This window comes from Schizosaccharomyces cryophilus (genome assembly GCF_000004155.1).
Source record: "Schizosaccharomyces cryophilus OY26 unplaced genomic scaffold supercont4.3, whole genome shotgun sequence".
In the NCBI taxonomy this organism is placed as follows: Eukaryota; Fungi; Ascomycota; class Schizosaccharomycetes; order Schizosaccharomycetales; family Schizosaccharomycetaceae; genus Schizosaccharomyces; species Schizosaccharomyces cryophilus.
Window position 1 is genome coordinate 525,109 of NW_013185626.1, and position 22,044 is coordinate 547,152.

Below are 22,044 nucleotides of genomic sequence, written 5' to 3' on the forward strand. Positions count from 1 at the left end.
TTGTCTCTGTATAAACTCCCAAGGCCATGTATTCTCTACTTAAGTTTTCGTTGGAGTCTGTTGTTAATTTTTATAACGCAGCACATTCTAAATCGGTAGTATTTATATATATTAGTGAACCAGGCACGCGTAAACGCGTAAACAAAACACCACTTATTGTGTGTCTCGAGTATATAAACAGGTCCTAGTGAAAAAAATATACCATATAGAGTGAGTGATAAATTTGACAAATAAAAGACTCGTGATTGGCCTTGTCTTTTGCTTATTTGAATATATTTCCAAAGATGTTTTATGTGAGAGATTTTTAAGCATTTTCTAAGCCGAATCAGATTAAGAATTTGCAAAAGTAGAAAAAAAGCGAATTCTTATCTTATAAAACATCAATTTGCTCATCTGAATCTTTTGCCATTCAAGCATTGCTTCATTGCTTACTATAGGCTATGATAAGCAGTGAAAGCTGTTTCCTACTGACTGCAAAAATCATCTGAAATTGCAAGTACTCATTAAAATCATATTATTTTTATGAAGGGTGTGAACGACTGGCTTTGTTTATTGCCCGGATAACTTATATCTTGTAGTATTTTATCTCTTTTCAATTCTGACACTGAACAAAACACAGATATTGCCTTGGTACAAAGCAACAGCAAAAAGCTCATCTTACATTTACTTATCACCTTAGTTACGTATTTTCGTTCATTCACTTGGTTCTTTTTACCGGCTTTGTCCAAAGAAGCCAATGTTGCAATCATGAGGTGCTTTATTTCTCAATTTTCTCCGTGGAGGAAACTCAACTGGTTTCAGAGAAATGCTACCACGTTTACACCGAAAAACTTAAAGTCTTTAACTCCTTATGAAGTAATGGAACTTCCACGAACATGTACTCCCGCTGACATCAAGCGAAAATATATTGAATTGGTTAAGGTACATCACCCGGACAAGAGTAAGAGCGGTTCCGAAGCCACTGATTTAAAAGCACACGATGAGAAAAATCAGCAAGAATACTTTCGTCTCCTGGTGGCTGCAAAATCGTTGCTAACGGACAAACAACGGCGCTATGAGTATGATCGTTTTGGCTTCCATTGGAATCAGTCTTCTCCCTCTCAACCGTTTACTAAACCATCTGCAAATCCAAGGTACCCTATGTATTCTCGTGCCCGTCGCTCTTCTGGTATGGGAACATGGGAAGAATATTACTACAACTCCTTTGATTTTGAAAAGAATCATAAGGAAAAGGGAGATTCCAGAAAGATTGACGACGAGGGTATGATGGTATTTGCAGGTATTCTTTCTTTTCTTGTAATCTTTTCGGTATACTCAAATTACAGAAATTCAAAGTACTACCAAAAAGCTCGTGTTGCTGCAATTGAACAATCGGAAAACGATTTTGATTACTACAGTACTGGAATGTCTGATTTAAGTAAGGATGACCGTATATCACGATTTTTGATTCTTCGTGATCAAAATTTAAAGTCTGACCCTTCATCCTCTTCTTCGACTTCAAGACTTCCTTTACATCCTTCTTCACCGGCTACTTCTGTATCCTCTTCTTCTGAGCGGTCATTGCCTGCACCTGCTTCCCCTTCCTCTTAATGCTTTCTTATTTTTATGTTTCGTTTACGTTCCCCTTTATTTAACGTAGCCTAAATATTACCACTACGAATTTTCTTTGCTTCTTTATTTAAAAAATCCTTCCTTTATCCATCAAGTAAACAATAAACTGTACAGCTACTGTTTAAACAAATTTATTTATGTTCCATTATAGTTCTTGACCTACCCATTCAAGAAAACAAAAACTCTATTAAAGGTATCCTAATTATAATTAACTAAAAAAAAAAAAAAAAAAAAAAAACAATTATCCTTTTACCAAAGCAGAAGAGGGGAAAAAATTATTAAAGATAAAATATGCTTAAAGATGTCGAACACTTTGAGACACAGTCTCATAGACATAAAAGGTGACAGCATTCGCAGTAGCTGCACGTATCAAAACAGGAATGAAACCTCTGTAAAAACCCATCATACCGGAACTAGCATAGATTCCTTTGGCACATTGCCATGCACTCTTATAGCTAGCTTTTGACAAGAAGCCATCAGTCTGTATTTTAGACTTGACAATGTCAAAAGGATAGGCAAATACCCACATTGAGTATCCGCAAGCTGCGCCAAAAGCACATAGTTTCCATCCAGGGATTTCAGCACGATCCTTCATTTGGTACTTCTCCATGCTATGCTTTATCAATGCTTCATAAGTCAAAAAATATACGCCCAAACCATGGGCTTCACGAACGGCAGTAGGATTGAAACCCTTCATAATTCCTTTCATTCCATATTGAGAAGAAATTTTCTTGATACAATCCAATGGACCATTGTACAACTTGTTGGCGCCGGTTTGAATCTGAAGACGAATACGAATATGTTCGACAGGGCCAACTAAAAATGAGTTGGCCAAACCAGATATCGCACCTGCAACGTAGTATTGAGGCATAGGCACGGGATTCCCATTACGATTAAAAAAACGTTTGGCATACTCAAACGTAGTAAATTGGATGGAGACACAAAATCCTATTCCCAAGAGGGGCATAACAGTACCTTTGTAAAAAGCGCCGACACCCTCGTTTTTGGATATTTTTTTGACACAATCTAATACATTATCGTATAAGGGAGACCCAATGCTTTGAGACTGAAGACGAACTTTCACACAATCAAAAGGTTGACCGACTAAAACTTGTGCGACACCTCCTGATGCACCAGCTAAGAAATCCTTTGCCTAGATTGCGTTGTTAGTTTTCAATCTTCCACGATTTAATGACTATAAGTTAAATACTCGAAACTATCAAATGAATAACAATTCGTCTGGGCTCTTTAAGACTTTGTATATTATTTAAATGTCTTTACTTACTGACTGTGAAACTGTTCCTTCTGCCATTGCACCAACCTGATGTAGTTTGCACTCTGAAAAAGAATTTTACTGTTGCACCTATATGAGATGTTAACTAATCTTGAGAGCAGAAAAAATGAATGAAAAATCAAAAAAAAGGTAAATATAAATAATACTTATTTCTACATCAAGATTGTCGGAAGTTAACTTCCAGTCAAAATTTCTTTCTTTGATTGTGCATTTCAATTCAACACCTTTTATCAAGTTCTCGTAGAGGTCAGTAAAGCTTTTATGTTTGTGAATTTTTTTTCTATATCTATTAATTGAAGTTTTGAAAAGACGAAAGAAATGAATTGTCTATATTGCATTTGCTTGTTTATAGAAATCGAAATCTACTATGGAAGAGCTAAATAAGAATAGAAAGAAAAATCAAGTTTAATGATAGACTGTTTATATTTCATGAATGTTACCGCTTCTTGTAAGTTATTCGAAGGTAGGGAATGTTTCTCATAAAAGAAAAATATGTTCGATTAGGAAAAACCATGTTGGATATTGAAATGGCTATATATATTACTGGTTACATTCATCAGGATCAGCAGAAAATATTCTGCTACTATCCTTTCATACGATGGCAGAGAAAGACTAAAGAATTATAATGTTAGTACAGCCAGTGTCATTCAGAAGCTGTCAAAATCCCCCCAATCAATTTGTTCTCTTTGGTTCAAGTTAGCAACTGTCTTGTTGCATATATAAATAAAAAGATTTTTTTTTCTTATAAAAATTGTAAAATTGTATGAAGTATAGCGGGTAGACCACCTTGTACGTCGAGTACCGAAAAATGCTCCTTTAAAACAGTGAAAGGTTTCATTGAGAGCATGATTTTAACGTTTACTTGTAATGATCTGTGTGTAACGTAACTTCGCGAATGATTTTCTGTTTGATATAGTTGCAGCTTGAAAAACAGACTTCAATATGCGGCTCGCCCGGTTTCACGATGGACGAAATGCTGAAATATCTCAACCCAGGCTATTCACTTACTTTACAAAAGATGTTAACTTCCGATGCCTAATTTATGTAAGGCGCACGTATAAACTCATGGCAGTAAAGTGAATGCAGAACGCGCAATTGAGCTTTAAGCTGATTATCTTTGCAGAAGCCCTTTCAATGCCACTAGGCGATAAAGTGAAGAAAATAATAAAAGTTTATACTTCGTAATGAACTCGTAAAACCTTGACTTATCTTATATGAATCCAGCTATATAAAAAGAAAGCGCATTAATCTTCCGAAATATAATCTCCGTATTGTTTTGCAAATAACCCTAAAGCGTGGATAGAAAAGTAAAATTTGTAATTCGGGTAGGCGATGGCCACATTCTTGTTAAAGATTCCTTCAATTGACTTTTGTTTCCAACTTCCATCGGCAGCTTGTGATTTCATTATGAACTGGATCCCTCTTTCAATTGGCTTTCTATGCGGATACTTGGCGTGCATTAGAGCTAGCAAAGCCCAACTGGTTTGCGTTACTAGGCTACGATCTGTTTCCGTGTAATTCCCGGTGACACATGCCTAGAAATGTTAGAACCGTAACTGAAAATAAAATTACTCTACTTACCATATAGCTTTCACTCCAACCTCCATCTAACCTCTGTTTAGATAAAAGAAACTCACAAGCTTTCCTCTGTGTATCACAATTTTCGAAATATCTACCAACCGTGGCTAAAGAATCCGTTGCAAACATTGCCGCGTATGTAAAGCAAATAGCCCAACTACCATACCAGCTTCCATCAGGTCGTTGCGAGTTAACTACAAATAATAGCGCATCATGAATTGTTTGCTCGATCTCTTCACGACGGTACGAGTCATCATAACGAGTAAATTCTCGTAGTGCAAGAACCACAGATGTTGTACATTCAGGGTAGGAGTATTCAACCATAATCTTGCCAAAAACCTCAGCAGGATTTAGATGTTCCAGCCATTCATTCGCTCTTGCCGGTTCATAGGAAGCAAACCCATTATCTTTATTTTGCATGAGTAATAAAACGTCAACTGCCTCCCTTAATCGACAAAGACTTACTGGTTTCTCAAATTCAGGGAGAGATTGCACGGCTAATACAGCCCGCAAGGCCTCCGAAGTTGTATCCGAAACTGTGTACCCCTGTGTAATATTGCTAAAAGGCCATGCACCTTTGCTGTTGTGCCTATACCCTTTTCCTGCATACTCGTTTCGTATCTAAAAAGTTAGAAAAATAAAAAATTTGAAAAAAAATGCATACCTGTTGCCTATCCAAAAAATTCAAAGCATTGATTGCATCTTTTTGATAAACCTCTGATTCATACAACCCAGATTCTACTAGTGCACTCAAGGTAAAGGATGCTTCCCATACTTGAAGGCCATTAGTTCCACGCATCAACATTCCCTCAGGTTGCACCCACATGAACTCATGTAAGCGACGAATGATTTTTTGAAACGCCTTACTACTTGGACCTTCCTGGTAATAGACACAGAGAGTATTCATCGCAGCGTTCACGGGACCTAAACAAGCATAATCTGTATTTTCATTCTCAATTTGAATCAGTTCGTAACTCTTTTTTGTTCCTAACTTTCTTAACCACTTGGGGCGAAAAAATGTGAAATATTTATCCATGATCCAGTTTAAAGAGTCTAAAATCGTCGTATGTGGATGATACAAATCAATTTCACTGACATTGTTTCGATGTTTGGAAAAATCAATGGACATATAATCAGCCACATAAAGTTCTTCACGAAGTTCACGAATTAAGGAATTGACAGGGCAAGATAATTGTTCCCCATATAAATAACCCATAGGTAGATATACTTGCCGGACGTGGCACCACCATTTTCCTGGATGGATTGGAAACCAGTCTGGCAAAAGCCATAGTTCTGGCGGAATTGGATTCACACCTTTCCAATCGTAACAGTTAAGCGTAGCTAACCAAAATTTCCCCCAGTGAGGATTAGCAATAGCACCGCCAAGCTTGTGTAAACAAGTTCGAGCTCTAACAGCAACAGGGTGATCCCGTTTCATGCCTAGAATACGAAGAACTGTATAGTTTAAGGAAGTACCAAATACTGTAGATACACCCTCTGTATGGATACCCCAACCTCCATCATCGTTTGCATGATTTACCAAGTACTGAGTAATTTCTTCTGGCCATCCCTTTGGAAAAGGAGTTTGTGTAATATAAAACGCAAAGATCACGCCTGGAAGAAGAAACATAGGTCCCTCATAAGGACTAGCCCAATGACCATCGTTTAATTGCAGACGGCGAAAGAATTCGTATCCATGAATGGCACTTTCCAAAGGAGCTTTTGCTAGCTTAAATTTTGGAGCATCATCTAAGTCTAAACCAAGAAAATATTTTTCTGCGAAGCTTAAGGGGCGTGCTTTTGCTTCCTCTTCGGTTTCAAGGTATTCCCAGCTTTCGCCAGCATCCAGGCCAACATTTAACCGCCAAAGACGCTTGTCTAACTTTGGAATTGTTTTCGCCCATTCAGGTCGACTGCGGCAGGGTTCCATGTTTCTACCAACGAAATGTAGGGATATTTGTCTGTTATAGGTTTTTCACAGGTAAGAATTTCTACGTAAATAATAAACCCAAAAACGAATGGAAATGATTCAAAGTAAAACTATTCAAAGTTAAACTAAAGAAATTATTTGCTTTTAAGAAGATTAAATAAGAAACAGTTACAGCATCCGCTGTCTTTTATCCGGAATAAAACGATCATCCACCAATTTTTGATAAAATTACTGTACTTCCTTTCTTTGAAAGTAAATTAAATTTTTCTTTCCGACGTATACTACTATAATTGATTGAGGTTAACAGAGTATGCTATTGATTAGATTACTGTAAGACTAGGTAGGAACAAGAAGAGTTAGATTGGATGTTTTGATATTACAAAGACCTTAATTAAACACAAAACAGCTTTTTGTTTACTTTTAATCGCTTGCATTCCTACTCATTGACAATATTAGAATATACTATACTGAACCTTTTAAAGACTCTCGAAAATGTTCTATTTAAAATAAATCATATTGAATTAAAAAATCATTAGCTAAGGAGAATCAAACCCATAAATATTCTGTGGCATAATCATCAATAACATATTGCACACCAAATTAAAATATTAAATTATAAAAAACATGCAAGCTCATTATGAATTAAGTTCCTTTTTCAAATAGGAAATAATTCAGATCCCGTCAATTAACAGACAAAAATGACTTTAATCGACTTCTTCAACTTCAGGACCTTGGTCGCCGCCAGGGGCAGCTCCAGGAGCGGCGCCAGGAGGAGCACCACCGGGAGCACCACCAGCTTGGTAAACCTTGGCCATGATGGGGTTAGCAACACCCTCCAATTCTTTTTGCTTGGACTCATATTCGTCCTTGGCAGCAGTGGTGTTGCTGTCAAGCCATTCAATGGTCTCCTTGACAGCCTTATCAATGGCTTCTTTGTCGGAGGCCTCAACCTTGTCCTTTAAGTTGGGGTCATCCATGGAGTTGCGCAAAGAGTAAGCATAGGATTCCAAGTGGTTCTTTGCTTGAATACGACTAGCTTCGGCTTCATCCTCGGCCTTGTACTTCTCGGCTTCAGCAACCATACGGTCAATATCCTCTTTAGAGAGACGGCCCTTGTCGTTGGTAATGGTAATCTTTTGAGTCTTACCAGTACCTTTTTCGAGGGCTGAAACGTTCAAGATACCGTTGGCATCAACGTCGAAGGTAACTTCGATTTGTGGAACACCACGAGGCGCAGGAGGAATACCGGAAAGCTCAAATTTACCGAGCAAGTTGCAGTCCTTGGTACGAGCACGCTCACCTTCGTATACTTGAATCAAGACACCGGGTTGGTTGTCGGAGTACGTAGAGAAAACTTCAGACTTCTTGGTGGGAATGGTAGTGTTACGCTTGATAAGGGGAGTCATAACACCACCAGCGGTCTCGATACCCATAGAAAGAGGGGCAACATCCAACAACAAGAGATCTTGGGTCTTTTCAGAAGTATCACCAGTTAAAATGGCAGCTTGTACAGCAGCACCATAGGCTACAGCTTCATCAGGGTTGATTGACTTGCAAGGTTCCTTGCCATTGAAATAATCCGAAACAAGCTTTTGAATACGGGGAATACGAGTAGAACCACCAACCAAAACAATTTCATGAACGGAAGACTTATCGACCTTTGCATCACGGAGAACCTTCTCGACAGGCTCCATGGTATTGCGGAACATGTCAGAACACAATTCTTCAAAGCGAGCACGAGTAATAGAAGTGTAAAAGTCAATACCCTCATACATAGAGTCAATCTCGATACTAGCCTGGGAAGAAGAAGAAAGAGTACGCTTAGCACGCTCACAAGCAGTACGGAGACGACGGACAGCACGAGCATTACCACTGATGTCCTTCTTGTTCTTACGTTTGAATTCTTGGATAAAGTGATTGACTAAACGAGAATCAAAGTCTTCACCACCCAAGTGAGTATCACCAGCAGTAGACTTGACTTCAAAAATACCTTCTTCGATGGTCAAGAGGGAGACATCGAAAGTACCACCACCAAGGTCAAAAATCAAGACATTTGTTTCTCTTTGGGTGTTACGGTCTAAACCATAAGCGATAGCGGCAGCAGTTGGTTCGTTAATAATACGCAAAACGTTCATACCAGCAATGGTACCAGCGTCCTTGGTGGCTTGACGTTGAGAGTCATTGAAATAGGCAGGAACAGTAACCACGGCATCTGTAATTTTACTGCCCATGAAAGCTTCAGCAACTTCACGCATTTTTAGTAATACCATGGAGGAAATTTCTTCAGGAGTAAAAGTCTTGGTTTCTCCCTTATACTCAACTTGAATCAAAGGCCTGTCATCCTTATTGACTACTTTGAAGGGCCAATGCTTCATATCTGATTGGACTTCTGCGTCATTGTAACGACGACCGATCAAACGCTTAGCGTCGAAGACGGTGTTGTGTGGGTTCATTGCGACCTGATTCTTAGCAGCATCGCCAATCAATCGTTCAGTATCTGTAAAGGCAACATAAGAAGGAGTAGTACGGTTACCTTGGTCGTTGGCGATAATTTCAACACGATTATTGGAAAAGTGTCCAACACAGGAGTAGGTAGTACCCAAATCGATTCCGATAGACTTGCTCATTTTTGCAAATAATGGTCGTTAAAAGTAAAATATAAATTCGTAAAACAAAATCAAAAAGACAAATTGTTCAAATGCAAAGGAATTCAGCAGCGTTTAAATCAAATAAACAATGCGGCAAATAAATTAAAAAAGCAGGAATGAATGCAATTGTATCGTATAAAACAGATCTTAAAGAAATTCGTGAGTAATTAACGGACAATTCCAATTCTAAGTTATAAGACACTGGTGGTTAGTAAATGACAGACCTCTATATATACCATATTCGTCGCTTCTCGAAGGTTCACAACCCTTGCCCTTCAGAGACTTCGAGAAGAGACGAGAGATTACAGGGATGGGGGGCGAACCAAATTGCGTAGTTCCTTCTACGACGTTGAGATGTAAACAATCAAATTGAATCGAAAGAATTACTAGAAAGTGCGAGAAACAAGTGAATTCAGGCTAAAGAATAGCTTGGCTCAGTTAGATTCAGGAAACAATATAAAATAAAAAATAAAATAAAATAAGGAAAAAAAATGTAATCATTTCATCGTTACAATATCACAAGATGTTCGTTTATCTTACTTTGATTAAGCATCCTCAGCAACCAGTCTAAATCCTTGAAGCATTACCATTGATTTACAAAGACATCGTATATTTTCTCAAGTGTTTACCTTTTTTTTTTTGAATGTTGGATTGCTTTACAGGTCTATGACGAACCTTTTTCATCATGTGGTGCTGAAAGAAGTAAGACACAGAGTTTCTCTCCATACACTTTATTTATTTTTTCAAATGTTTTATTATCCTTATTGACACAAATGTAGTAACTGAAAAATAATATCCTCTTTCCTACTTCTTCTTCCCGAGGCAGACGTCATTCCACTTTTGCGGGGACTTTTAGCGAAGTGTCATTATGTGCAAAGAATGCGACAAAAAAGTCCTTTATAAAGCTTTTCTCACAAAGACAAAGATTTTTTAAAATGGGAGACATGGGAGACAAATAATATTTCGAAACAGAATGAGATGAAAAAATTTTTACCCATATGGATTTCTGCAATCGAAACGGATTCAGTTCAATTGAGCTACTCGAGAAAGAATCGAAAACTAGTTCTCTATTCTTTTCGTTCGTTTCTTTGATTTCAACGCTTGAAAGCATACTGAAATCTTCTACCTTTTTATCCTTCAGTACGGCGACACCTGGGAACTATTATTTTGAGTAGTGTTGTAATATTTTTCAAATATAGATATTTACGTTTTAAATGATTTAAATGACCAGATGAGCAAAACAGACATAAATAAATGAAAAGACGTTGAACACTGTTTCAATTTAATGATCTTGGTTTCCTTTCCAAATGAATGTTTATACATATATATTTAATCATCTGAGAAAGCTCGCATTCAGCTGGAAGGCAAGGCTTTCCTTCCCATTAGTGTTCTTTTCCTTTGGTATATATAATCATAATTACTTTCTTCGTTATTTACAAGAAATGGAAATCCGCTCTTCCCATTTTGTTAGTACTTTTGGTAAGTATATGATATAAATGAAATGCTTTACTTAACCTTAATCTTTTATTCTTATTTTTATTTTTTATTTTTCTAAAATTGAAAGGTTTATTTTTTATGGTATTTCTTTCGTAATAGTCCAACGAAAGAAGCTCCCGTAACCAATATTCACTTAGTCAACAAAACATTCTTTGTAACAAATTTCCAGGTAGATTTCATATGATAAACTTGATTTTTGACCGATATTTATAATTACAGTTCGATTAAAATCCCTACTTCTACTTTGGTTGTTTTCCCTTAGTCACCATCAATCCTCTTCACTTACAGTACAAAATCCAATTTTACATGGTTCCTCCTACATCTGGAAAAAAGCGATTACCATGCAAGATACTTGTTCATAATCTCCCCGAAGGGCTTCCGGAAGATATTTTCTTAAAGTCCATTGCGTCGTTTCACCCTTTTATAAATTGGCACCGGTATCATCAAGGAAAAAAGCAAAACCCGTAAGTGAGCTCTACATATTTTTTCTTACTTCTTATATAATTAATCATTTTCCTTCTCCTTGCTAGACCCCAACCAAATTTTCCTTCTTTCGCATATTTAAAATTTCGATCAGAAGCACACGTTCATGACTTTTTTCGCTTCTATCAGGGGCATGCCTTTGTCGACAAAGATGGTAAGAAAACAAATTGTTCCTGTTCTTCTTATTAATTTACCAGATCATGTCTACCGTGCTTTGGTACTAGTTGCTCCTTTTCAAAAAGTTCCACCTATTAAACTGAAGCCTGACTCTTTCAACGGAACCATCGAAGACGACCCTGTTTTTAAAAATTTTGTAGATAAGTGGAATGAGAGCTTAATGCCTCCTCCTCCTCCTTCGCCTTCTCACTATGCATACAATGCTTCAACTCCGTTGCTTCATTACTTAGCTGAAAAACGCGGCACAACTGGTACATCAACGAAACCAAAAAAATCAAAAAAGGAAAAAAAGCAAAGGTCCAAGAAAGTCAAGCAAGAAGCTTCACTCCCAAAGTCTGCTGTGACCTCAGACCAATCTACGGGCCATAGTTCCTCTCAATCTTTGGAGCCAAAAGAACAACTGAAACAAGAACTAATTCCCCCAAAACCTAAGAGCAAAAAAAAGGCAAAACCAAAAAAACCCATGAAAGCTTCTGCCTCGTCTACAAATACAGCAGATTCAGTGCCTAAACCCAATGAAAGTACTAAAGTAGTACCGAAGAAAATAGCTCCAAAGAAAAAGAAACCTCAAACAAAAGGGGAAAAGGACTAAATTCTTCGTAATAAACAGTTCTTTTTTCCTTTTTACGAGCCTCATGTTCAACCTGTTTTCATTGTTGTTATTTATACTATAAATATAAAATATTATATCTTGTTAAATAGAATTTACTTGTTTCACATATACTTCTTAACCTTTTCAAAATTTGCATAATAAATACATTAAGCAAAGAACAGCATATATCCTTTGATTGTCTATTATAAACTTCGTACAAGCATCTAATAATTAGGTTACACATAATAGGAACCAGCCGTTGGGAACGGCTGGTGACCACTTCTCTTTTTCTTTTATCTAAGGAAAAAAAAGAAAAAACAAGGTTATAGTAAGAAGTAAGAAGCCTTGATGTATCACAAGGGTAACAAATAGAAAAATACTTTCTATCTGAAAAGCTATAAGCTTCGAAAAAAACTTTTCGAAAGATTGAAAAGAGCATAAAATTAGAGATTCAAACATTATTTAGCGAATCATACGACTCACACCATCGCTCCGTCGGTTTTTGCGTCCACCTCGAACGGGAAGTTCAAAGTCAGCGTTACCGGATAACTGATCCAAAGTACTTGAAACTGGTACTAAATTAGCAGGGTTTCGCATTTCCGCTCTACTCATGGGGGGTTGCATTGACGGACCAGAGAAAGCAGAGCCAAGACTCGTTTGGGAGGGATTTTGATTTCTCTCGAGTGGGCTTCTAGAAGGTTTTGGAGTAGGTCGTTTGCTGAATGGACGAGGAACACCGGTAACGTTGGACAGGTCATTAGACGAACCGTTCAATGATGTAGGTGGTCTGCTGCGGTGGGTAGTAGGCATCTTGAGCTGAGCTGATGAGTTAACGTTAAAGTTATCTTTGGGTAAATCTTTATTATGTATGGGTTCATTTCCCGAAAAAAGAAGGTTTTGAACTTCACGGCTTTCAGGATGAGGAAACTGCGTGTCAACAGGAGAATCAGATACATGAGCTTGTTGCTTCATCGGAAAGCTGGTATCTGGTTCACGAGTTAAATGATTATTGGACTCAGTAGGGGCAAATGGCCTAGCAATCTTTCGAGAAGAAGGTTGGTCATTAGCGGAAGGAGAGAGTGAATCTTGATGAGAGCTTTCGAATTCAGTAGTAGCCATATTAGGATTAACATCAAAGAATGCAGAATTCGTGTCCTCACTACTGGTCGGGCTAGGATTAGATTTGGAGAATGGATCCGAATTAAACGCAGGACTGTTACCGTTTCTATTTGTGTTTAGAGGAGGAAAACCAGGGAGTCTACCAGTTTTGTGAGGAGAATATTCCTTATTGTCTTCTGCCTGAACTTGGGGTCTTGCAAAGTTGTTGGATGAAATCAAAGAAGGGGTCTTTATGTATCGGCCATCATCATAACTAGGAAGCTTTGAGAGAGTATCACGAGTAGGTGATTTGACAGATCGAGAGGGGGTTGGGGAGACAAAGCTTTGCTCATGAAAACTAGGAGACACACGTTTAGAAAATGGAGAGTCTTCCTGCTCGGAAGGAGGACCCAATTCAGAATTGGACGTTAAAGCATCATTGAATTTCGGCAGTGTAGCGGGAACGTTATTAAGCTTATCATCCATCGTGAGGGGATAATCCTCCTTTTCTTTATAAACAGAGAAACTTTCAACGGTGTCATTGGAAGGAGTGGTTTCATCATTTTTCTTGTGCATACGACCGATCGAGACACTACGGAAGCAAAGATGCAAGATTGCAAGTAGATCGCTTCCAATAGCGCCGGCAACAACATAAGATTGCCAAGTATTGTGAGGCAAAAACAGAGTAAGCTCGACGCCAAATGCACAGCAAGTCGTCAGAGTAGTAAGAAAAATAAACAGAATGTTAAAGATATTTAATCCCTGTTTCACAACGAAGATTGAAAGAAAGACTAAACAAGCACTTATAAAAGACATACCAGCGCTGATGATATGGGTTATCAAAACTTTGGAAAGAACATTACGTTTGTCCCCCTTGTAGTAGAAGTCTTGGACCAAAGAATCATCGACAGTGTAGCCGAAACTTGTTTTGGTGCAATGATCGCCATTGCCCGAGCAAGTACCGAAGATACCCAAGTAGGTGTCGTTAACCTTACCTAGCATCATCTTTGAGGTCGCAGGAACAGAAACACTGCCAATAATCAATAAAGCAGTAGAAATTAAAAGAAAGATAATCGTGAGAAAAGCAAGAAGAGAACGAATCATATTGAGGTATTGATTGTGGGTATAGATTATTAGAGATGTAAAAAACCAAAAGCAAGCTTGAACGAATGTAAGTTTCACCTTTCCAACGTAAACCTAAAAATCACACAAAAAAAAATCTATCAAGAACATGCGTTAAGCAATCAATAAAAATCTTTCCAAATTTAGCAAAGTACGATGACAGAGAATCCACACTTTCCGCAAAAAAGGAGAGAAACGAAGATATAACCGGGAGAATTAGGATTATAAACGAGATTATAAACAAATTAAATGTACAATAAAATTAACGTATCACAAGTATACAAAACAGATTTTACCTTACACTTTGGCGAATGCTGAATATCGATGTTCTCAAATGAAATGAAGAGATCTTCAAAATAAAAATTAAAACTAGAGAAAAAGAAGGTCGATTAGAAAAGAAGGAAATTTGAGAAAAAAGCCGCCCAAATGGTGTTGGTAGAGGGAAGAATGCGGAAGTAAATAAATAACTTAATTATAGTTTAGGGTAGGCTTGTCTGAGCCACTGATAAAGCAACTTTGCGAAGTACAACCATTGTTGATACATGACGTAAATATAAACAAACAAACAAACACAAGTGCCAAGGTGATAATGGCTTGTTCCCGCAAAAATGACCAAATATGGATGATAAACGAGTTGGGGCTGGCAAATGAGATCAAATGGATCAAGCAGATCGTGCTACATGTGGAGACAACCATTGGCAGTTTTCATTGCGAAGCAAACAAACGCAAATCAAAGGTGTAGTTGCTGAACTCGCTTCCATGTCATGCAGTAAACATAAACGCACAATGAGTCTAGCTAGTTTGGGGAAGCAATAAAGCAGGATATCCTTTGAACGTATGGTTTCGTTGGAATCGTTTCGTATAAAAAAAAAAGACGAAACAGCTTGTAAGCGATATTTGTTATTGGACACCAATATTGTTTTGTTTTTGCTTTGTTCATTCTGTTCAGTTTACTTTATAGCTTCTTGAATGACGATGAAGGCAAAAAATGACATGGCACCAAACACGATGAATAAACGCTTCGCTCCTTTATACAGTTTTGCTTTAGAAAAATCTCAATCCAAAAAAAGCGCGTTCCTTCTTTTATTTTTCTGTCGATTGTTTAGTAAACAGTATATACGTACGATGTTGGCATGAACTCAAACGACTTGATGGTAACGTCACCTTCTTTCCTGAAAAAAATGATCGGACTATAATTTGATGACTTCCCCAAAGCGTTTTTTTTTCTTTTTTCTTATTTTGTTTAATTCGACAACAGACCTAACATTCGTTGATTTTGATAGTTGAAACGTACACAACTCTTTTTGCCGGTAAATTATTCTTCCTGTTGTAAAAGCCTGTGGTACTTTGAGTTTTTTGAAGACCATGAGTGAGTCAAACGGGTCTGTAACTCCCTCACCTGGAAACGATGTTAATGCAATTATAAATATCGATAGTATCCATCCTACTCTAAGTCTGTTAAAGGCGTTGCCAGAATGCAATTTGGTTATAAAAAAGGAAAAAGACACCGATAAGAAAACTGTCAGAACTAGCTTTCCCTTGAAAAATCATAAAGACTTACTTCTTTCTGGAAGAGTGTACCATGATTATGATTTTAAGCCCCGAAAATCAATCATGGATCGTGCTACTGCTCCACAAGAGTTCGCAAAAAGTGAATTTCGTGGATTTTACGTTTTATTTTGGCTTTCCATGTTTGTCTGGATTGTACAATTATACGCAAAAAGTTATTGGTTACGGAACACCATTCTCGGATTGCCTATTGCCAAAATTGTCTTTCGTCAGTTCTTTGTTCTATTTGGCTCTGATTTTATCATGGTTCTTTTGACCTTCTTTTCCTTTGGCTTGCAATGGTGTGTCGAAAAGCGATACATTGTGTGGGCAAATACTGGCTATGCTATTCAACTAATCTGGCAAGGATGCTTCACGTCACTAGCTGTCTACTGGGTAATTCATCGGAAATTCCCGGTCATCCAATGTCTTTTTTTTACCCTACATTGTGCCGTCCTGGTTATGAAACAATTCTCGTATGCCCAACATTTGGGATACATGAGTAAAGCTCGTGAGTTACATGAAGCTTATGGTGATGTTTTACAGCTGATTCGAAATATCCTGAAAGAAGATTCAGACGAGGGACAAATGTATAGGTTTGAATTAGAATACCCTGATCATACTGAATCAATTGACGCTTTAAAAGCCGAAGAGGTTGTTGCTTTGACCATGAAATACCTTAGTCGCCAATTGCGGAGCGAGAAGGGAAACGTGGCTTATCCAAATAACTTGACTCTTTTAAATTACATTGACTATTTACTTGTACCCTCACTTGTCTATAGTTTGGAATTTCCCCGCGTCAGCAAATTTAATTTGAAGTACTTATTAGTCAAAGTAGCTTCTATATTTGGTGTCTTAATTATTTGCTTGGCTCTCGTGGACTGGTACTTTTTACCTACCGCTGAAAGTGTCCAAGGACTAGATTTTATGACAAAGCTTCACCATGCTCCATTTTTGATGAGCAGAATTTTGTTCCCTGCCGTTATTCTCTACTTGCTATTGTTTTACCTTACCTTTGACTGTATTTTAAACGCCTTTGCTGAAATAACCAAATTCGCTGACCGGGAATTCTATGGTCCCTGGTGGAATACCGTGACTTGGGATGAATTCGCCCGGCTATGGAATATACCAGTTCATGTTTTTTTGATGCGACATGTATATCACTCTTCTAGACAGAGAATGAACAAGACATGGGCTGTTTTCTTGACTTTTTTGTTGTCTGCCTTGGTTCATGAATTTGTAATGCTTCTAGTTACTGGAAAGCTTCGTTGCTATATTCTATTTATGCAGGTATGTGAATTGAATTCAGTTTGTACGTATGTACTAACATAAGTTAGCTCCTTCAGTTGCCCTTGTATGATTTGTGTCAAATGTCTGGATTAAAAAACAGGGCATTACTGGGTAACCTCTTCTTTTGGATTGGAATTTTTACGTATGTTTTTTCTCAACGTGTTGAATTTTAACTAACTTAAAAATTTAGTGGTCCTTCGTTTCTTTGTATCCTATATATCGTATTTTAAGAAACAAAAAAAGGAGGAAGGTAAAGATAAAGGCTACTTTAGAACGTATTAGAGATTCCTCGTATGTTTACTATTCTGTGTCTATGTCTTATGATATTTATGATGACAAATATTGGTTTCCTTAAGGAGATATATCAGCTCCTTGAATGAAAGAAAAGGATCTGCTTTCTAAATCAAATTAAAGCTTACCTATCATTATTTTTATTGTTGTTATTATTACTATTTTATTTTTCGTATGAAATGCAATAGACAGTTTCGACTTCGTTTTCTATCCACATGTCACATATACAGGTCAAAAGACAATGTAGCATCTCCACATCAGATTTCTAGTAAGCAGTGAACTGTATTCCTTTTTGATAAAATGTAAACAAATAAAAGAGCACAGTTCGAGCGGCAATCATATTGAAAATTTATCTTATAATGATATCCTATAAAAGAGATTAGAATTGCACAATATCCAGATGAATCAGCATATGCACAAAACTCTTTCCATTTGCTTGTATACCTTTCCATATACCTATAAAACACCATAGTGTGTTGATATTTGATTGATTTTATTCTTTTTTGAGAATCGAGAGACACTTTAACTTGACTCTGGGAGATAAAGATATTGAGTGCCTACTTGTGTTTTACAGGTTTTTATATTTTTGTTTAACTGAGACCATTTTTGTTATTGCTTTCCTTCAATTACTTAATTTTATCTTTTTCGTTTTAAAAAATGGATCCTTCTCAAGCTTCGAGTACACAGTTAAGTGCAAAGTCTTTGTTTAATCCTGATCACTTAAAGTTCATAAATCAACAACTTTCCCAATTGAGTCCTCAAGATATTCTTCGTTGGAGTAGATGGACAATTCCTCAACTGTTTCAAACGTCTGCATTGGGTCTTTCCGGATTGGTGATTTTAGACATGCTGTCAAAAATGGAAGTGAAAGTTCCAATGATTTTCATTGATACCCTGCATCATTTTCAGGAAACCATGGATCTTTTAGAAAGGATAAAAAAGACGTATCCAGAGGTTCCCGTTCATGTATATCATTGTGCCGAAGCATCTTCCGAAGAAGAATTCGCAAAAAAATTTGGCGAGAAACTCTGGGAAACAGACGAAAATAAATATGATTTTTTGGTTAAGGTTGAGCCTGCTAATAGAGCTTACTCTGATCTTGGTGTGCTTGCTGTTTTTACAGGTCGTCGGCGCAGCCAAGGAGGAGAACGTGGATCTTTGGATGTTGTACAGGTTGATGGACCTGTTATTAAGATCAATCCTTTGGCCAATTGGTCCTTTGAGCAAGTATACTCTTATATCAAGGAAAATAACGTTCCCTACAATGAGCTATTGGATAGAGGGTATCGGTCTGTTGGTGACTATCACTCTACCCAACCTGTGAAAGAGGGTGAAGACGAGCGTGCAGGACGCTGGCGTGGTAAAGAAAAAACTGAATGTGGATTGCATACACAAAGCAAGTTTACTCAATACTTACAGAGTTTGAAAAAAGAATGAACAAGACGTTTAAAACTCAATGAAGAAACAACAAAGATCATAGAACGTACTCTATATGGCTGGACGGACGTACTTTAGTGTGAAACTGAATTAATCTGTTTCTGCTTAGACTGTTCTTTTCTTTTAAGTAATTCATATTATATTATAAATTTCTTTGTTAGATAATCCTTGGAATCAACCAATGCTGCTAATTCTATAAAACTTATTTAGACCGTGGAAATGAAGCAATCATAAAATAAAGACCACGATAAAAAGCTTTGCTATCTTCAAACGTGTACGATGAATAGTGAATAAAAAAGGTTGTAATCGTATTTTTCATTTTTTTAAATGTTGTTCAGGAAGCAATTCTTTAGTTTCCTTTCGATAGGTCATAATACTATCTGACTCAAAGTCTGGTACGAACAGTAGACAAAGGATCCTACAGCCATGTTTCGTAAGAAAAGAACAGCCTCAACTCCGAAAGCCTTTAACTTAGGCAATTCATTAGAAGACTTGGGGCTCCAAATAACTTCAGATTATCGGCTACGTAAACAGCGTTCTCCAGATGAATTGTACGAATTTTCTGTATCCAAAGACAAAGCATATAACGAGCATTATTATCAAGCCGTTTTAGGTAATTAAGATTCATGTTTAATTCTATTAACACTCGTCAAAAGAGCATATCCACGATTGGACAATAGCGACTTGTATGCTTCAGGCCATTCCAATTTCTGCAAAGGAAAACAAGACAGACGAGCCTTATGCATTTGTTTACACTACAAACAATTGGAGAGAAAATACGAAAGGCTTGGTAATAATCGTTCAGTCTTTATCGCATCCCTTAATTTGGACCAACAGGAACGTTAAGGAGCATGATTTGAGAGATGCAACTGTTGTAAACATGATCTGCGGGTGTGTAAACATGGGATATGCTGTTGCTATTTTCACACCTTCTGCTTTATTGTGGGATACACACAAAAAAATTCCAAGGGTACAAGTAAATCGGTTTCAGCTTTCTGCTAACCTTCGATACTAGACTATTTCTTCTTTCATTTCTCTGGGAGACCAGATTACAAAGCAGAATTATATTCCATGTACGTGTAGTGAAGCAAGAGTTTATAGACATTCGTCTCTGACTTTTACAGCCATTAGATCACCCGAGGAGTATGTGACTAAAGGATTAAATTACATTCTATCGCAATCCAAGGCCTTAAAGATATATTACATTGGAGCCGAATATGGTTCTCAACCCTTAAACATGTACTTAGACCGAAATTGGGAAACATTATCATCACGAGCTGCATCTGTCATCTTACTTATGAATATAACTTCAATATATGAGCTCAACAACCAAAATTATTTAAATTACTTGTCAGAGGTTCGTAGATCTTGGAATGCCCAGTTTCAAGTTTGCGAAAAGCGCTAACAAATTGTCTAGAATTGTTGGAACTACAACCCATCGAATAGACCAAAGCAGGAATTGCTGGTGGATTTGACAGCAGCTACAGGATTGAAGACTTTCTCATGTGGTACGCAATTCAAACTAGAAGTAAGCAATGGCACTAACACATCAGGTGAATTTATTGAATTTATTTATGATGACATTACGAATATTTTGCTTGATAAGATGAAAAATGAATCATGAATTCTCATTTTACAAAGAGAGCGTAGGCACGTCTGCCAAGCTAATGGAATCATATGTAGTTTAACAAATTCCTTATTATACAGGTAAATAAATCAAATGTTAGTATCTATAACAGAAGAAACCATTTTTCCAAACCGATTTCCCAATAATGTAATCAACCATATCCGAGCCCCAGTTATTTCTGAAGATATTTTTCCCATAAAGCTTGATGAACACCTCTTAATTCTATAAACAGCCTTCTTGTTTCTCTGAGTTCCATCTCTGTAGATTCTGCTTTCGCACGCCATCCAGATTCCGTATTATGAGTCTAAAAACAAGTGTTAGAAAAATGTTACAAACTACTATATACATACCATTAATTCAGAACTAAGACACAGGATATCAGGTGCTTGCATCAAAGCTTCTACGCCATCATCATGAACCATCATATTCACATCTGAATATAAGTAATCGTCCGTAATCATGCGTTTTAAAACAGGAAACACGTTTTGGACGCTGGTGAAGAAATTTATTTTATCAATCAAGCACTTCAAGAATGTTACGGGAGAGGGATATTGGATTAGACGCCTTAAAACTTGTCGGGATACAATGTCCCAAACTAAAACATTACCGTCTTTATCGCCAGTAATAATTAAAGAAGCGTCAAATGATAAAGCAACTGTCGTGATAGGAGAGGAACTAGACACTGTATGAGCATCCTTACTTTCGTTGGCATCCACAACTCTGCCCATTCCACCTACCGCAGAGGGAACAGAGGAAGGAAGGGTAGCACCCTTCGTAGTACTATAGTTGTTCTCGGGAAGGGAAGTTGAATTCGTGTATAAGGGGATCCAAATAAGGCCTTTTTCGTTACCGACATATATGATACGTTCGGCTGGATCAACCGTCATACACGAAGGCATGCTATTAAGAGCAATTGTAGTCAAAAGGTTACCTGTGCTAACATCCCAAACACGAACAGTGCTGTCTTCACTGGCGGTGTATAGACGACTAGATATAGAAGGACCGGAGCCATTGATAACAGAGACGATAGCCCGTTTATGTCCAGAAAGACTTTTAAAAGGTTTTATCGTAGAACCTCCTGTTAGCCCAGCCATGTTTGACCGATCAACCAAAGAAGACATTAACCATACATTGATGTCTCCATCGTTCGAAGCTGTATAAGCTAACATTCCATCGCCTGAAAAAGAAACGTGAGTCAACGGCTGGTAATGAGCACGAAACGCATGAATTAAAGCTCCGGAAAGTATCGACCAAATATATAAGCTGCCTTTCTCTGTACCGCCAATTAGCCAAGAGTCACATGGACTGACAGCGGAAGATATAACGACTTCCGGAAGGATGATAGTCTGATCTAAGTTCTCCTATAAATTCCTGTATTAGTTTTCAAATCATTGGATACACAGCTTGGCCAAGATGTCCCTTATATTTACAGTAAAACCACGTGTGCTATCAACGCCAACAAAATGCTCGAGAACTTACCTTTCCAAATCCATGTACATTTAGTTGTGGTCTGCGCCTTTGAAAGGACAACAAATGCGTTTTTGTAGAACAAGCTGCTTGTGGAAATGGTGTACTTTGACGAAACGTGCGAATCAATGTCCCAGTATGTAAATTATGAGCGATTACATTGCTCGGTTCATTTCCAGTTGTCTCGTAGCCTGACAATAAAAGCTCCATCAAGGATAGTCAAATGTTGGTTTTTTCTATATGTGAATTTCTGCTATTCAGCTTGATTTTCAAATAAGGAACTACAGTAAACTGCGGTAAATAGTTTGGAGTGAATAGTATAGACGAATATAAGGCAGAAGAGGAGGGAGGTAT

General features: G+C 37.4%; 10 protein-coding genes across 10 annotated transcripts; 5 read left to right on the top strand and 5 right to left on the bottom strand.

Annotated features, from left to right (window-relative positions):
- The first annotated feature begins 142 nt into the window (after positions 1–142).
- Positions 143–1,798, top strand: SPOG_00239 (DNAJ domain-containing protein DNAJB family protein). Its single transcript, XM_013167748.1, has one exon. The coding sequence runs from the start codon at positions 748–750 to the stop codon at positions 1,588–1,590; it is 843 nt and encodes a 280-aa protein (XP_013023202.1). The 5' UTR covers positions 143–747; the 3' UTR covers positions 1,591–1,798.
- SPOG_00240 (carrier with solute carrier repeats) lies at positions 1,696–3,101 on the bottom strand. The gene is made up of 2 exons (XM_013167749.1): positions 2,897–3,101; positions 1,696–2,764 (listed from the first exon to the last, which is right to left on the bottom strand). The coding sequence occupies exons 1-2, from the start codon at positions 2,921–2,923 to the stop codon at positions 1,907–1,909; spliced, it is 885 nt and encodes a 294-aa protein (XP_013023203.1). The 5' UTR covers positions 2,924–3,101; the 3' UTR covers positions 1,696–1,906.
- Positions 3,102–3,323: 222 nt separating this feature from the next.
- SPOG_00241 (lanosterol synthase Erg7) lies at positions 3,324–6,485 on the bottom strand. Its single transcript, XM_013167750.1, has 3 exons — positions 5,148–6,485; positions 4,487–5,104; positions 3,324–4,440 (listed from the first exon to the last, which is right to left on the bottom strand). The coding sequence occupies exons 1-3, from the start codon at positions 6,411–6,413 to the stop codon at positions 4,150–4,152; spliced, it is 2,175 nt and encodes a 724-aa protein (XP_013023204.1). The 5' UTR covers positions 6,414–6,485; the 3' UTR covers positions 3,324–4,149.
- A 409-nt stretch (positions 6,486–6,894) lies between these two features.
- On the bottom strand, positions 6,895–9,318 carry SPOG_00242 (heat shock protein S). Its single transcript, XM_013167751.1, has one exon. It carries the CDS (start codon positions 9,038–9,040, stop codon positions 7,118–7,120), a length of 1,923 nt encoding a protein of 640 aa, XP_013023205.1. The 5' UTR covers positions 9,041–9,318; the 3' UTR covers positions 6,895–7,117.
- A 1,355-nt stretch (positions 9,319–10,673) lies between these two features.
- SPOG_00243 (uncharacterized protein) lies at positions 10,674–11,937 on the top strand. The gene is made up of 4 exons (XM_013167752.1): positions 10,674–10,727; positions 10,778–11,022; positions 11,089–11,195; positions 11,239–11,937. Exons 2-4 carry the CDS (start codon positions 10,865–10,867, stop codon positions 11,808–11,810), a joined length of 837 nt encoding a protein of 278 aa, XP_013023206.1. The 5' UTR covers positions 10,674–10,727; positions 10,778–10,864; the 3' UTR covers positions 11,811–11,937.
- Positions 11,921–14,525, bottom strand: SPOG_00244 (membrane anchored protein Mac1). The gene has a single exon (XM_013167753.1). The coding sequence runs from the start codon at positions 14,010–14,012 to the stop codon at positions 12,273–12,275; it is 1,740 nt and encodes a 579-aa protein (XP_013023207.1). The 5' UTR covers positions 14,013–14,525; the 3' UTR covers positions 11,921–12,272.
- A 537-nt stretch (positions 14,526–15,062) lies between these two features.
- Positions 15,063–17,375, top strand: SPOG_00245 (acyl-coA-sterol acyltransferase). The gene is made up of 3 exons (XM_013167754.1): positions 15,063–16,868; positions 16,916–17,010; positions 17,059–17,375. The coding sequence occupies exons 1-3, from the start codon at positions 15,396–15,398 to the stop codon at positions 17,096–17,098; spliced, it is 1,608 nt and encodes a 535-aa protein (XP_013023208.1). The 5' UTR covers positions 15,063–15,395; the 3' UTR covers positions 17,099–17,375.
- A 441-nt stretch (positions 17,376–17,816) lies between these two features.
- SPOG_00246 (phosphoadenosine phosphosulfate reductase) lies at positions 17,817–18,795 on the top strand (the record flags this gene model as incomplete). The annotated part of the gene is made up of 2 exons (XM_013167755.1): positions 17,817–18,579; positions 18,758–18,795. The coding sequence occupies 2 exons, from the start codon at positions 17,817–17,819 to the stop codon at positions 18,793–18,795; spliced, it is 801 nt and encodes a 266-aa protein (XP_013023209.1).
- Positions 18,796–18,882: 87 nt separating this feature from the next.
- Positions 18,883–20,337, top strand: SPOG_00247 (argonaute binding protein 2). The gene is made up of 6 exons (XM_013167756.1): positions 18,883–19,209; positions 19,253–19,566; positions 19,612–19,669; positions 19,721–19,953; positions 20,014–20,104; positions 20,150–20,337. Exons 1-6 carry the CDS (start codon positions 19,023–19,025, stop codon positions 20,218–20,220), a joined length of 954 nt encoding a protein of 317 aa, XP_013023210.1. The 5' UTR covers positions 18,883–19,022; the 3' UTR covers positions 20,221–20,337.
- Positions 20,246–22,008, bottom strand: SPOG_00248 (WD repeat protein Crb3). The gene is made up of 3 exons (XM_013167757.1): positions 21,703–22,008; positions 20,574–21,584; positions 20,246–20,527 (listed from the first exon to the last, which is right to left on the bottom strand). Exons 1-3 carry the CDS (start codon positions 21,898–21,900, stop codon positions 20,396–20,398), a joined length of 1,341 nt encoding a protein of 446 aa, XP_013023211.1. The 5' UTR covers positions 21,901–22,008; the 3' UTR covers positions 20,246–20,395.
- Positions 22,009–22,044: the final 36 nt, after the last annotated feature.